This window comes from Mus musculus, chromosome 11, assembly GCF_000001635.26.
Source record: "Mus musculus strain C57BL/6J chromosome 11, GRCm38.p6 C57BL/6J".
NCBI lineage: Eukaryota > Metazoa > Chordata > Mammalia > Rodentia > Muridae > Mus > Mus musculus.
Genome location: NC_000077.6, coordinates 79,459,762 through 79,473,514, shown reverse-complemented (window position 1 = coordinate 79,473,514; position 13,753 = coordinate 79,459,762). Strand labels below are relative to the sequence as shown.

Below are 13,753 nucleotides of genomic sequence, written 5' to 3'. Positions count from 1 at the left end.
CTCCCAAAACATATTCATCCTTTCAAAGTTGTGTTTTACCTGGTCATAAATTCCTCAAACTTTGAACTGGTAAGGTTAAGGCTGGACCAGTGTGTATCTGCCACAGGCTTGTGCTCCGGAGGACCCAGATACGCGAGAAGTGTGGCCATCTTATCAAAAGGTCGTCTTCCAACAGCTTTATGATCCCTGGTAACAACAGGAAATGCTTATTAAATGGCACTTCACATTAATTGGGGAGTCTGACCTTCCTTTAGACTGCCACCGCTTGCTTTTCTTCTAACTACTGTTCCTGCCTGATTTGTAAGTTTGCAGCATCGAAAGATTTCAGATCTTAGAAACACAATTATTTCCCACCTGTAAAACCTACTGTTTTAAGTTCGATTTTTGTTTTTGTTTTTGTTTTTGTTTTTTAGAATTGATAGTTCTAACATTCTCATCTACAGACTCTATCTTGTGAAAACCGTGTTTGGGACATGAGCCTATGTAACCATAGTAACTGATGATCTTTTATGGACTTTTTTTTTTGAGACATTGTCTTATTATAGTTAGCTCAGGTTAACCTCAAACTCATGATCCTCCTGCCTCAGCCTCCCAAATGCTGGTATCATATCATGTTTTTAAAGATTTATTTTTTATTCACGTGTATTTGTGTATGAGGCCAGAAGTTTGTATCAGATCCTCTGGAGCTGGAATTAAGAGGAGTTGTGAGCTACTTGCCATGGGTGCTGGAAAACAAACTGGAAGAGCAATGTGGTAGTTTGAATAAGAATAGCCCCATAGGCTTATATGTCTGAATACTCAGTGTGTGTTCTCCCCAACCCCCTATTCCTTAGTGGTTATATCAAAATTACAGGATATTCAAGCTAGTGAGCAGACATGAAACTATCAAATCATTGTCTATATTTTCATGTTTGAAATATGTATCATTTTTAAAGTAGCACATTTAAAAATTTCAACAAACTGTGCATATGTATTCAAATCATGAAAAAAGAAGAGAATGTTCATTTTTAAAAGTTCCAGGTTATTAGCCAGGCGGTGGTGGTGCACACCTTTAATCCCAGCACTTGGGAGACAGTGGCAGGTGGATCTTTGTGAGTTTGAGGCCAGCCTGGTCTACAGGGCAGCCAAGGCTACACAGAGAAACCTTGTCTTAAAACAACAAAAACAAAAACAAAAAACAAAGCTAAGCAAAGCTCCAGGCTACTTGGGTACTGCCAGGATAAAGTCCTTTCCTTCTCCTGCTTCAGGGGCACATGTCAGCCATGTCCATGCCTACATCAACCCATAAACACTCCATAAAGGATTAACAAGTTTACTTTTAAACTTCCATCTCCTAGATGTTTAGCCACAGTGATCTCCTCAGACACAGAAATTGGAGCCCTTTACAATTCTATATAAACTTAAAAGGAAATAACTCTGACAAAGGACAGCAGGTTAATTTATGTCACTAGAAGCTTTTACTAAAAAGCTAGTGAAATAATTTCCAAATACTTTGAGTTACTGCATCTCGTCTCATTCTCTCTAGTTTGCCTTACCTCTAGACACGGTCTTACCACGTAGCCCTGGCAGGCCCAGAGCTCACGTAGACCAGTCTGGCCTCAGAGTCACAGAGATCTACCAGCCTCTGCATTGCACACAGTGGGATTAAAAGCATGGCACTGTGCCTGACTGACTGGGTACTTTCTATATGCTGCTTGGTTTTCATACACTTAATAAATAGCATCTGTGATTGTGGAACTTGTAGTTCCACAGCTGGTGCTACGAATCATATAACATGAGTTAAGTTTTGCCATATGCATGTGAATCTGCGCTTCTCTTTCCAAATCATAATACTGCAAAAATGTGCAAATAGAAGATCAATATTTAGGATCAATAATTTTATTAATTCAACTTAAACTAAGTGTTTAATTTCCCCAAGACTTGGAAAATATACCTGTTACTGGAAAGATACTGGCCAATTTTCTCCTGATTGTTCCAAAGCAGCCGATGTAAAGCAAGCACATTGCCATCGCTGATGAAGGAAAGACTATGGTTTACTGCATCACTTGTGGGACAATCTGATGCTATATCTAGGAAAAACCTGCAAAAATACAAAGCCATTAGAATTTTTAACCCCAGGTATACTTATGCATTACATTTATATAGAGTCTAGTAATATAGTAGCTGTGATTGCAAAGGAGGGGGCCTTATGCCCTCAGTGTAAATGAGAAGCACAAGGAGAAAGTTGTCTTCCCATTTCTGATATTAGTTTCCACTTCAACTGCAGAGCAGTCTTCTGAAGTTGGAGAACAATAAATTTATATGGATAAAATCTGGAGAACAAGCTAGTATCTTAACAGATAAAAGACATGGAGGCCTAGGTAAAGACTTCTCTTAAAGTTACACCAGCTGCCTGTCAGAGCCAGGAGTGGAACTTTGGTAGTCTTAACCATCTGTGAGTAGTCATAATAGTTATTTTCTACCTGAAGACACCAAAGGCCAGGAAGCACTGTATGACAACAAACTGGAAGGGCAGCTGCAGAAGGATGCGTGACATGAGTGACATCAGCTAGGCTTCTGAAGGGATTCTGCCAGCTCAAGCCTGCAAACGTGGCTCTGGCAGACTTTGCCCTTCTCCCCATCCCCTCTACTTTGCTAAACACTGTTAGATTACATTCCTAAAAGTAGCCACTAAGGTCTAGTCCCTTATTTGGCCACTTCCTCCTCTTGAGGCTGACTATTATCTATGTATTGGAAGTCCAGCAGTCAAAAGCCCTGCTTTGGCCACTAAAATCAAACACCTCATCCTAACACTGGGTGTCCCCTTTTTACCTTTATAAACTGCCATTTGCCTATGGGCTATGTCTGTCTCCTCTCTATCCAGAGGCAGGCCTTTGTCATCATTCCAGGGCCCAACCCCTGTTCCCCGGGACAAACATCCCTTCTCCCTCTCCCTTATCCTCTATCTCCTGTCTTTGTCTCTCATTTCCTGCTCTCTGTCCCTCTGTGAGAAATAAATCTCATCTGTGCTGAGCACTTGGTCGTGGTGGCTGTGTGCAGATTCCAGTCCCTTCAGTTTCTCGTGCTGGCAAATGACTTCTGAACATCAGCACCTTCACAAAGCACTTTCCCAGGAATCATCTCACTTGTTTTTTAAAAAAGTAACCCTGGCAAAGACAGTACTACCCCAAGGTTACAAATAAACCAACAATTCAGAGAATTAAAGTGAAGAATCAGTTATGAAAATTCAGTCGTAAAGCCTCTACAATTATCTGTTTCTTCGCACTCAAAATCTTATATTTTTGTACATTTTGGTATATGAAGTATTGTTTTAAATTCAGAGACACTTCTAAACTGCAGAAACAAAAGTATTATTAACATAAAAGCACCCTGACATAACCTGTATCGCATGGTTATGGTTTTTAATACGAGGAATCTTCTTGAGCCCATTCTGCAGCATTGCCTAAGTGAGAAAACGCCAACAGTGCTTTACAGGTTCCAGAGAGTTTTCTCAGTGTCTTAAAGTTAAACAGAACAAAAATGTGGTCTTAGTCTAGAAAGGATTGGGGGGGTGGGGAATCACATACAGAAATTTAATGTAGACCAGATACACGGACTGCAGTAAAATGGAGACATGGTGGCCACTGAAGACTCTGGCTGCTTACCTTCGTGCCAAGTCAAAGTTGCTTTTCACAAAATCATTAAAAGGTCTCATATGCTCTTCTTTTGTGAACAGTACATGATTGGCAATGCTCTGAAGTACCTAAACAATCAAACAAGATTATGAGTAGTCAGATTATTTGCTATATGAAACCTATAAATTAATATAGTCATTAAAATATAAATTTTCCATTGATATTTCTACTGGCAGTTCAAATCAATTATTCATTATTGTAAAAAATATCCTAAATATTGTTTTAATTCTTTTCAAGTAGAAATATTATTATACATGTTATAGATACAAAGTATCTATTACATGTGTATTGTGTGATATGTGCATATATGCACACGTTTGCAAGTGTGAGTTGGTACATGTGTGCAAGCATATGGAGGCCAGAGTTTGACGCTATTTCCCCCCATCATTGCCCATCTTCTATATTACAGCATCTTTCACATGATTGGAGTATTTGGACTCAGTCTAGCTAGCCAGCTTGTTCCAGGGACCCTGCCTCTGCCTCCAGCATGCTGGGATTATAGGCTGAATGTCATGAACCCCTGACATTTACATGGGTGCTGGGGGATCTGAGCCACAGTCCTCATGCTTGCATGGTAGGCACTTTACACATGGCTCATGTTCACAGTTTCAAATGCTGTTAACAACAACAACAATAATAAAGACTAAAGAAATCCTACAATCTGCATCTTTATTTCCACCTCAAATTTTTCAAAGCAGTTACACAGAAAACCCTCACTGATTAGACAAATTAGATACTTATTTGCTTGTATACCTTCCCCTCATAGTGCCCACTTTGTGTATGTATATGTACATGTATATGTATATATGTGTGTGTGTGTATATAAAGTTCCTCTGCAATACAAACAAATTAAAACAAAAGGCACATAACTGAAGCAAAATGAAGACAAAGTACTTTGAATATGAAACACTGAAAAATTAGCTATAAGGAAAATTAAACGTTGTAAGAGTATCAAAATAATTCACCTTTGACATTAACTTCAAGCCCCTTTCAATTCTAGGTGGTGGCTTTTTATCTAAAATCCCTGCTTCATACGGCGAGACAATGGCAGGATTGATGAATCTGAGAAACATGGCACTTCCTACGGCACCGATGCTGTTCTGAGGGAAGCGCTGGCTAACCACCTGAGGAGGAGGAGTTGAGAGTTGAGCAGACAGTTTGTGTTGAAATATAAGTGGAAACAAAGGCTTCAAGGTCAAAGTCTGCACAAAATTCCAATTATCAATCTTTTGAATGATCTGTTTTTAACTTTTTTCCTTGTCCCAAAACACCAGAAAATACGGTTTATCCTTAACTGTAATCATGTGTGATTTTTTTTAAAGACACAATTAAAAGAGAAGAAAAATCTCCTCAAAGAAACCTGAAAAAAGATTTTACTTCATAATCATTATAGCCAACAAAAGTAGACTTAATTTCACACAAAGGTTAACATATTTTTCTATCATCAACAGACATAAAAAGTACAGTTGACTTTTATAAGAGCTGAGTTTCTAACAGCACCTCCTACATACTCTATTCCTAAGAGGAATAGCTAACACTTTGCACACCCGTTAAAATTGACATTTCAGTGCAACTTACCATACACATCTCTGCTTAGATTTCTACTGAGTGAAAAAACTTACTTACAAGCCATGTTCCTGCCAGCCACTTTTCTTCATAAGCATGCTTCCTAATATAAGGACCTACCTATTATTTAAATCACAGGAGAAACAGGAACTCTTGGGAACCTAAAAGAAAAAAGGATCCTACCAGAAGACAGATCCCCCACGCTCCACATACCTCAATTTATTCTTCTGCCAAGCAAGTAATAAAATAAATTAAAACCAAAAACAAAACAAAACAAAATCTTTCAGGGCCCAGGAAATAGCTGCTCTCCTTGAAAAGTCACAGGAAGGCAATGTAAACGGACCTATTCTCTCTATAACAAAAATGTTCTGCATAGGATGCAAAGGAACAGGCACGCCAGACAGGGGGCAATGGCATAGAACTGGCTGCCCTTCGACCTCTTCCTAATACTTCCCATTTTAAGCTAACACTTGGAAACTGAATTATCCTAGAATTTAATTTTTGTATAGACCATATACATATTTCTTTTTTTAAAAGAACACATGCAATAGTCAAAAGCTATTCTCATTTGCTGTGGCTAACTGTGATAGTGGAGCCGTAGCACTCACAATAATGGGAACACAAGGACACCCTGCATCTCAAAGGCTCCTGGGGTGGAGAAATGAGAAAACAGGGTTTATGTGCAGAAGTACTTATCATTTTATTTTTCTTTACTGGGTGTCAATATTTGTCTTTAATTCACAGACTCAACTGCAGATTAACTCTTGAATATTTCACTTTATTCTGATCCACTTTGTGCTTTGTGTTATCTATATTTATTTATGTATTTATTTATTATGTCTTTTTTTATGGATATGAGCATTTTGCCTGCATATAAGTCTGTACACCACTTACAAGCCTGATACCCTCAGGGGCCAAAAGAGGGTGTCAGATCTGCTGGAACTACTATCACAGATGGTTACTGGGAATTGAACCTGGCCCTCTGGGAGAAAAGCCAGTTTTTCTTAACCACTGTGCCATCTCTCCAGCCCTAGGGGTTGTATCATAAATGTGTCCTTACCCAAGGCCCAAAAATCTCAAAATAATTTTCTATTGTTTCTGATAAAAAAAAAATTAGAAAAAGATTTCAGAAAATGATTCCTTGGGGGGTAGTCGTAGGAACGAGCTCAGAGAGGTTTGTGAGCTCCAGTTCCCTTTGTATACGGTGCCGTGGCTCGGGGAGCTTCTCTGGGTTACAGTTCTTTTGTGTGCTTACAGCACCCAGGGAGAACCTTAGGAAATCCTGAGAAATTGGGGAGTTGGCTAAATATAGCTGTGTTTTTTTAGCTGAAATAGAGTTTTGCATATAAAACTAAGAAAATTCAAGTTTACTTTTCTAGGACAGTTTTTAAACTTTTGAGGTACTAGAATCTCAGATCTGATTAAAAAAAAAAAAGCAAATATCAGATTCATCATATAATTTCAACATGTGCAAAGACCAACGTTGACATGGAGTTCTTTTAGAATTTCCAAATTTAGAATTTCCAAACTGAGACAAAAATACCAGTAAGCTAACAAGACCATGAAGTGTTTTGGGAGCAAATCATGAAGAAGGAAGAAGACTAACACTCCCTTTAGGGACGTCATGCTCCTAGTCCATCAGTGCTTTTATCTTAAGCAGGGTGGGGTTGTTGTTGTTGTTTGTTTTATGAGTCCACTGTAGCTGTCTTCAGACACCCCAGAAGACGGCATCAGATCCCATTACAGATGGCTGTGAGCCACCATGTGGTTGCTGGGTATTGAACTCAGGACCTCTGGAAGAGCAGTCAGTGTTCCTAATCGTTGAGCCATCTCTCCAACCCTTTTTGGCAGGTTGTTTTAAAAATAATAATATCAATTTAACCCACCAAAATCATGAAATAGTTTTAATAGGCTCAACCAACATCAGAGTTTGCCCTTAAGGAAGGAGTTGGTTTATTAAACTTCTATGAAAGTGTCTTTATAAGTATTAGCAATGGCTGCACACAGCCTTTATAATGTATGTTTGAAAGTAGTTGTTTCAGAGGTTGGGTGTGGTAGTTCTCACATGTAATCCCTGCAAGGAGAGACGAAGGTAAGAGCACTGCCTTGAGTTCAGGCCAGCCTGCTATGAAGGTCTGTTGGGTGCTTATAGCACTTAAGACCTGTTTTAAAAATACAAAAACTTGCTACTTGCTCGTTGTCTCTAGAAATAAAGATCTTATAAAAGCACAACTTACATTGTCTCCTCGTTTATATTTGAAAATACTCAGCTTGTGATCATAAGAAAGTCTGAATTATCTTCTAAGAAGAGTATTATAAAATTAATATGAAAGTACTATAACTTTTAACCCTTTCCAGATCTCTAAAAAATATTATCAAAACTTCATGTTTCAGAAAAAGTTTCACAGGGCTGGAGAGATGGCTCAGCGGTTAAGAGCACTGACTGCTCTTCCAGAGGTCCTGAGTTCAATTCCCAGCAACCACATGGTGGCTCACAACCATCCGTAATGGGGTCTGATGCCCTCTTCTGGTGTGCCTGAAGAAAACAGTGGTGATGTATTCATATGCATAAAATATATAAAAAAATAAGTAAATCTTAAAAAAAAAGAAAAAGAAAAAGTTTCACATATTGTAAATATGTATCTCCTTGACAGTGATATCTATATTTTTGGAACTAAAACCTAACAATTAAAATTAATAAAGAGATACTGTATAAAAAGTTTCATGAGTCAATTTATAAAAGGACTACTCTTTCTTTCACTTCTATTTAACATCAATTTGGAATTTTATCCAACACCACATATTTAAGTTTTTTGTTTGTTTTGTTTTGTTTTGGCATTTTGCGACAGGATTTCTCTGTGTGGCCTGGCTATCCTGAAACTTTCTTTGTAGACTAGGTTGTCTCCAACTCAAGAGATCCGCCTGCCTCTGCCTTCTGAGTGCTGGAATTAAAGGCATGTGCCACCATGCCTGGCATGTTGTTCTTTATTTCCAAGTGTATAAAAATCTAATTTGGATGTAAATGATATTCTACATGTAAGGTCAATGATCAGCTATCCCTTGCCCCTAACACACATACACACATACACACTCTTCCCTAGGTAAAGTTGAACTACAAAAATCATATAATAAATTACATATCAGCAGAGGATCACTAGCTATACATGGTGAAATCCTGAAAGTCTTGAGTTAGGCAGGCAGCCGCTCCAGTAATCTAAGTACACACTATGTTGAGTACAATCAACTGAATCAGCTGTCAACATAGCTAATCACCCAAACTCGAAACTTTCTTTCACTTATTACAAAGGAGGTCAGCTTGCTCTCAAAGGAGAAAGAATTAGATTCCGTTAAACAACTTTCAAAACATGACATTCTAAATTTATAATGATTAGCATGTCTTTATACTATAGAATCTGTTCTGAAGTACTGCCAATTAGACCCCCTTAGTTTCCTAAGGACTGCCACATGGGCTGAGAAATACATTCCAAAATTTCATACATATATGAAATATCTACTAAAAAATTCCAAGGAATTTTTATATAAAACCATAATAATGTTAGGAAAGCTATAATACATGCTCTAGAGAAACACAGAAAGCCTGACTTTAATTATGTTATGCTACACAATGACATTAGTGTAACAGTAAACAAGAATGTTAGAAACAGCAAATTAATTTCCACAGTGATGATGTATAATGTTAAACCCACAATGCTGAGAATTAGAAGGCTGAAGCATTAGAGGAAAATGTTTTAAGCAGGAGAGCCATCCAATCCAATCCATTTGTTCAGAGATGATCAATTTCACATAGTACACTCAAAAAGAAAATTCTGAATGGACATAATAAAAGTATGAGTCTCTGAAGTTTAATTTAGTTCTGAATTTTGAATACAATTATAAATGTAAAGCTTTATTATATGTAAAAGTAGAAAATGAAAGATGAAACCAGACAAATATGACTTTAAATTATTCCTTTTTAATAAAACTCCCTACAACTTGTGAAAGGTTGTTTTGGGTTTTTTTTGTTTTGTTTTTTGGGGGTTTTCTTTAATTACATCATTCTCTATAATCAATTGGATTAAGTGAACAAAGACAGGACTAAACTGGATAATGGTAAGTCACATCCACAGATGATGTTATTTTAAAAATGAATGCAAGTTATACTGTGAACAAATGATATTCGTAGGAAGAAAATAATTATGGCAATCATAACTTTCTTCCTTTCACAAGACGGCCAAGTCAGAAGCAGGCAATATACTCAGGTCACGTTTGCACAGTGGGCTCCTGTGTGAGCATGGCCTCACTGAGCCTCCTCCTCACTGCAGAGATGTAATGTGCATTTCCTCTAAGGTAAAAGGAACATCAGCATTAAAATTTCTATGATCTAAGCACAAATGTCTAAATCAGGGGTGGCTGATACTATCAAGGTAAAAATATAAGGAGTAAACATTAAAACTTAGTAACTTTGAGATTAGAGTTAGGAAATGATCCTTGGTTTTGGTAGCTCTAGCATGTGCGTCCTGAATTTAATGTCTGTTGGGACAGGAGAAGGTCACATTTCTACCCACAATGTATTTATCAAGAAATGCTTTTGTTTCTAGAAAAAGAAACCACTCACATGACCCGCAAACGAGAAGCAAGAATGAAGACAGTCAGCATCCCCTAAGGCCTTGAAATTAAGTTTCTTTCGCATTCATTTATAATTTTAAAAATAACAATAAAATTAGATCAAGGATATTCAATGTAATAAATCAATGCACAAAAAAATACCTTTGGGGTAAATCAAACCAAAGGAACACAGAGAATGTTTCAATGTAACTTAATTCCAGGGTTAATCGAAATGAGAGCTATTTTGTGCCAGAATTAGTAGAATGATTTCACAGTGAAGGTCAAATAGCTGAAGTGAAGATGTTCTTAACAAATAGCAAAGATTTGGGGTTTGCTTCGAAAGAAACAGCTAATAAAAAGTTCTCCAAACTTACTGATTTTTTGTTTTCCTTTCTTTCTTTTACTGTAGCTTTATTCAGTAGGGAGTGGCAAGTTGCCTACAGAACAGAGATGAGCACAAACAAGTCACAGCACCGGCTACATACAGCAACAAAAACAATGTTGGCTTGTACACAAACTTCACGGTAAAATGTAACACAAATGGAACCAACAGAAAGGCAGAAATCAACTGAATTTTGAGGGATGAAGTTTAATCCTGGATTTTAATTTTTATTACACTTTTAAGCCAAGCATAAAATAAACAGCAAGAAATGGTGAGACCCAATCATGTCTACTATTTCTGGCTATAAGTCATGGAAAAGCTGTCCTCAAGCAATCTCAGGAATATTTATACTTGAGTCAATTCCTAGCTTTTGATAAATTTTACTTAAAATATTTATTATGAAGTAGACCACACACTGTAAACATTGTGTCTACATAATTTTTTCTGATATATAAAATACTTCTCTGTGTATCCTTCAATTGACTTAAGAGTTATTTTTCCAACACCTAGCAGTTAATTATGTTATTAAATAAAAAATTAAATGGATAGATATGCAGAAAACAAAGTTTAGAGACTCTGAACTCCATCTTTTAAATGGAGTGCTGTTATAATCTCACATCTTCCAATGCCCACAGAGTGATCCCTGAAATGGTGCTAAGTTTATTGAAAGCCGCTGTATTTGGAAAAAGAATGTTAGCATCAACTAGGAAAAAAAGTTTATTAATACCAAAGTTAAGAAATTGAAGATAATATTGTAGATTCAAATTTAAATCTGATTTAAAATGTCATTCATTATGGATGGCGATTTACCAGACTGCCCTCTCCCATGCAAAAGCCCAAACCATCCATGTGAACCCACACAGGTGTCAGTCTCACCACAGCTCCATCTCTAGAATAAAGACTTCTTCAAAGTTAAAACTTCTGATTAGATTATACCAACTATTTTTTTTAATATTTTAAAAACTTAGGATAAGAGCCAGTTATGGTGGTAAATGCCTGTAATCCTAGCCTTTGGGAGGTGAATGGAAGAAAATCAAGAGTTCAAGGCAAACCTGGGCAAAAAAGACACTAACCATAATACAAATTTTTGATCTAGATTTCTAAGATATTGAAACCCTTCAGTTTTAAATCCATCTACCCATTCATCCATCCATCCACCCATCACCCACCATCCACCCATCATCCACCCACCATCCACCCATCATCTATCCATCCACCCATCACCCACCATCCACCCATCACCCACCATCCCCCCACCATCCACCCATCATCTATCCATCCACCCATCACCCACCATCCACCCACCATCCACCCATCCATCTAGCAGCTCTTGTATACCTAGACGCCAGCACCATCCTAGGCCTAGGAAGCAGAGGTAAAAGCTCATCTCAGTGTGCTTTGCTTCAGGCTTTAAGGCAGTTTACAAAATATAACCATGTAAATATCCAGATTTTTTTCAATTATGGTATGCAGCTACCATTGAGCTTTAACACACATATATAACCTCACGTGAAGTGGGAAAGACAATGCTTACTTAAGATCACAGTAGCTATTTCCCATCTTTCTCACCAGAACTGAACATTCACTCTAGAAATTATTTTCTCTTTGTTCCAAATTTATCAGAAAGAAAAGAAATAGTATATGAAAAAAATTTAATTATAAATCTGTCATACAGAAAATATCTAATAAAAAATAAAGAAGGTTAGAAGAGACAAAAAATAAATCTGTCATACATATTATAACTATTATTGTATTATGTATTATTGTTACATAGCATTAACCATCTTTTCTAAGAAGGAAAATATATAGAGCTGATTACAAGATACAAAAAAGCCTGAAAAACCAAATCTGAACTCAAGTAAAAATCAGCTAGCAATATACTCACTTAGCTTCCAAAGTTTCCCCAGTAAATCCTCAAAGGAGCTATGTTTACTAAGAAAAAGAAAAAATGGGTTCCCATCCTTCCCAGCAGAGCATAAAAGTACAAGGGTGCCATTATGTCACTGCCAAAGCTACAAGGGCAAGCAAAGCCCAAAGAGGAACAAAGGAAGGGAGGGGGGGAGGAAGATCTGGAGGGAGATCTGGAGGGAGGGAGGAAGCTGAGTTAAGGACAGAGACCAGAGACTCAATGAAAAATGCATTGGGTCTGAAGCTTTTTTATTTCTATCTTTGTCTTTGGTCACTGTAATATTTGCTCATTAAAAAAAAAAAATCTTACAACAAAACCTCTGCTCCATGGTAGTCTGCACTAACTTTACCCACTACAAAGTAATGCTTACGTAAGTAACATCTGCATGGTGTTTCCATGAAGCTTTAATGTGGTAACTGCAGTGCAGGCAATGCAGACTGCTGTCAAGTGCGCACTAAGCAGCACAGCGCAGGGTAGCACAGAGTGAGCCACCAGTCAGCACTTCCTTGTGTTCATGGTTCCTTACAAACCTAACTAGGAAGGCTGGCAAGAATCCTGCTTACTTAAATGTGTAGAAATGATAAAATTTATTCCTTAATGAAATATTTCCCACATACTTATTAAGTGTCCAATTCTTTTTACTTTACTAGTATAGTGCTCTCAAACTGGTGCCCAAGTTTGCTGATGATACAAATACATTTTTCATTATGGGAACAGCCACATGAAGAGTTTTTATTAAAGTCTAGTGGCAAACAGTGTAATCAGCACGACCCACCACAGTCTAGTTAACCCACCCTGTAGCTGCACACCCCACTAGGGGGATGACCCATCACAGTCTAGTTAACCCACCCTGTAGCTGCACACCCGACTAGGGGGATGACCCACCACAGTCTAGTTAACCCACCCTGTAGCTGCACACCCCACTAGGGGGATGACCCACCACAGTCTAGTTAACCCACCCTGTAGCTGCACACCCCACTAGGGGGATGACCCACCACAGTCTAGTTAACCCACCCTGTAGCTGCACACCCGACAAGGGGGATGACCCACCACAGTCTAGTTAACCCACCCTGTAGCTGCACACCCGACTAGGTGGATGACCCACCACAGTCTAGTTAACCCACCCTGTAGCTGCACACCCGACTAGGGGGATGACCCACCACAGTCTAGTTAACCCACCCTGTAGCTGCACACCCGACTAGGTGGATGACCTATGTGGAGCCTCCTAAGCTTCCCAGAGCTTTCTGAAAACGCAGTAAAGTCACAACACGTCCAGTAACTGAATGCTAAGTATATTTTATCATATTTTTATGTATGCAAAGTTTTCTTTTTATAGACACTGAGATATATCTTTTAAAATAGCAATGGAGAAAAACTCACATAGCAGCCTCATGCAGCTTTTTTAAATGGTGTTTCACTGATGATGTTAATGTCTCTAAGCAACTAAAGCTGCAAGCCAAAAAAAAAAAAAGAAAAGAAAAAAGAAAAAAAAATACTGCAAAGTCAGAGAAATGCATGAGTTCTGGTAAATGTGTAAGTCCTTTCCTTTTTGTACCCTTATTCCAAAATTCAGGACCTATGCTGGGTTTTCTTTTCCCTATTTGAAAAATTAATACA

The 13,753-nt window shown here is 37.9% G+C and overlaps 1 protein-coding gene across 9 annotated transcripts in view; it reads right to left on the bottom strand.

The window, feature by feature from the left end:
- The window catches only part of Nf1 (neurofibromin 1), a 242,020-nt gene that overhangs the window by 108,095 nt on the left and 120,172 nt on the right, over positions 1–13,753 (bottom strand). For 7 of the 9 annotated variants that reach the window (XM_006532442.4, XM_006532436.4, XM_006532438.4 and 4 more), the window contains 5 exons: positions 10,220–10,282; positions 4,640–4,798; positions 3,645–3,742; positions 1,934–2,080; positions 40–186 (listed from right to left, as the gene is read on the bottom strand). In XM_006532442.4, coding sequence (XP_006532505.1) covers positions 40–186; positions 1,934–2,080; positions 3,645–3,742; positions 4,640–4,798; positions 10,220–10,282 — 614 coding nt within the window. The remainder of the gene's footprint in view (positions 1–39; positions 187–1,933; positions 2,081–3,644; positions 3,743–4,639; positions 4,799–10,219; positions 10,283–13,753) is intronic. The other 2 variants (XM_006532440.4, XM_006532441.4) reach the window with 1 other exon arrangement.